This window comes from Cyprinodon variegatus, unplaced genomic scaffold, assembly GCF_000732505.1.
Source record: "Cyprinodon variegatus isolate N-32 unplaced genomic scaffold, C_variegatus-1.0 Scaffold1854, whole genome shotgun sequence".
In the NCBI taxonomy this organism is placed as follows: Eukaryota; Metazoa; Chordata; class Actinopteri; order Cyprinodontiformes; family Cyprinodontidae; genus Cyprinodon; species Cyprinodon variegatus.
The window spans coordinates 28216-29552 of record NW_015152307.1 but is presented as its reverse complement, the minus strand read 5'-3'; the positions used below and the strand labels follow the sequence as shown (position 1 = coordinate 29552).

The following is a 1337-nucleotide window of genomic DNA, read 5'->3' as shown; positions in this document are numbered from 1 at the left end:
GAAAATGCTGAGTCACTGGTTGCTATGGGAACCACACCATCACAGATAAGCGTTCAAGCCTCATGCAGGCAGGAAATTGTGCTTTAATGAAGCAGTTGATGCTTTCATCTTCAAAACACGACCAAAACTAGATAAATGTGATCAGCTCTTTGAACCGCTGCACAATGACATCACCAAACATCTACCGGACCCTTTAAGCTGTTCAGCCAATCATGCTGAAGCAGCCCGTCTGCTCTCAGCGTGAGCCTGGAGCACACTGCAGCCGTCTTACCAGTCCAGCTCGGCTCGGGCGTCCGCCCACAGAGGAGGCCACCGAGCTGACTGAACTGATGGAGGAGCTGCTGGGGCTGTGGGCCAGAGAGGACACCCCCATGGCAACCCGTTTGCTCTTCTTGGCCTTGGCCGGGCTGGTGGAGGGAAAGCCGATGCGGATCACCTTGTGGATGGGTGCAAAGAGGCCGAACTTTGGAAGGCACTGGAAGTATCTGCAGGAAAGAGGAGAGCGGGACATTTGTTAGTTTGATAGCAGAGCAGCAATCTCTATACCTTTACATCCTGCCAACATTTCCTTCAATTTTTTCTTTCAGATGGGGGTGCTGATGTAGGTACCACATCTGCTCGGGGCCCCGCCCCTTCTTATGACGTCATCTTATCGGACAAACTGTATCGCACCTGTTTCTTAAGTATCGGATCTCTTCTGGAGTCTCAACATATTTATTAGCCATATTTGCTATTATTTGACGTTTCATTGGCGATCTAAAGCAGCCAAAGGTAGAAAACAATCTTGAGTTTAAAATCTAAAATTATAAAAGCTTACAATGAAAGTTTGATTTTTCAGTTTAAGTTATGTGTTTAGTAATTATTTATTAGTATAAATGTTTTATTGTGCATTATTGTTATGATGGTACAGGATAGGCAAAAATAAGACTATTCCTTTTTCGGTTGCTGGATTCTTTTGTAAAAAATATAACTGAATTTTTTGTTTTTAAAGTGAAATAAAGTAATCATTCATTCATTCATTCATTCATTCAAGATCGATACGAGGATCTAAAAGATTGATATTATATTGCAAAAAAGATTTTTTTTCCACTCCTAATTGTGCACCATCACTGGCATGCGCAGTACAGCGTGAGCATACCTTGTACCAGCAACTGCTCCGTCGTTCTTTCCCAGGGGCTCATCCAGCTCCACTCCACACCATTCCCCCTTAGCGAAGTCAGTTTCCCCCATGTATCGGATCACGCCCATCTTAGAGCCTCCCACCTGCAAACAACAAAGACTGATCAAAATCTGCCTGAAAAGGGCTGATGAAAATGAAAAAGAGAGATCATATCTCT

At 43.9% G+C, this 1337-nt stretch overlaps 1 protein-coding gene across 1 annotated transcript in view; it reads right to left on the bottom strand.

Annotated features, from left to right (window-relative positions):
• The window catches only part of clip2 (CAP-Gly domain containing linker protein 2), a 39420-nt gene that overhangs the window by 30560 nt on the left and 7523 nt on the right, over positions 1-1337 (bottom strand). The window contains exons 2-3 of the mRNA XM_015404777.1: positions 1139-1263; positions 272-485 (exon numbers count right to left, since the gene is read on the bottom strand). Of these exons, the coding sequence (XP_015260263.1) occupies positions 272-485; positions 1139-1263 (339 nt within the window). The remainder of the gene's footprint in view (positions 1-271; positions 486-1138; positions 1264-1337) is intronic.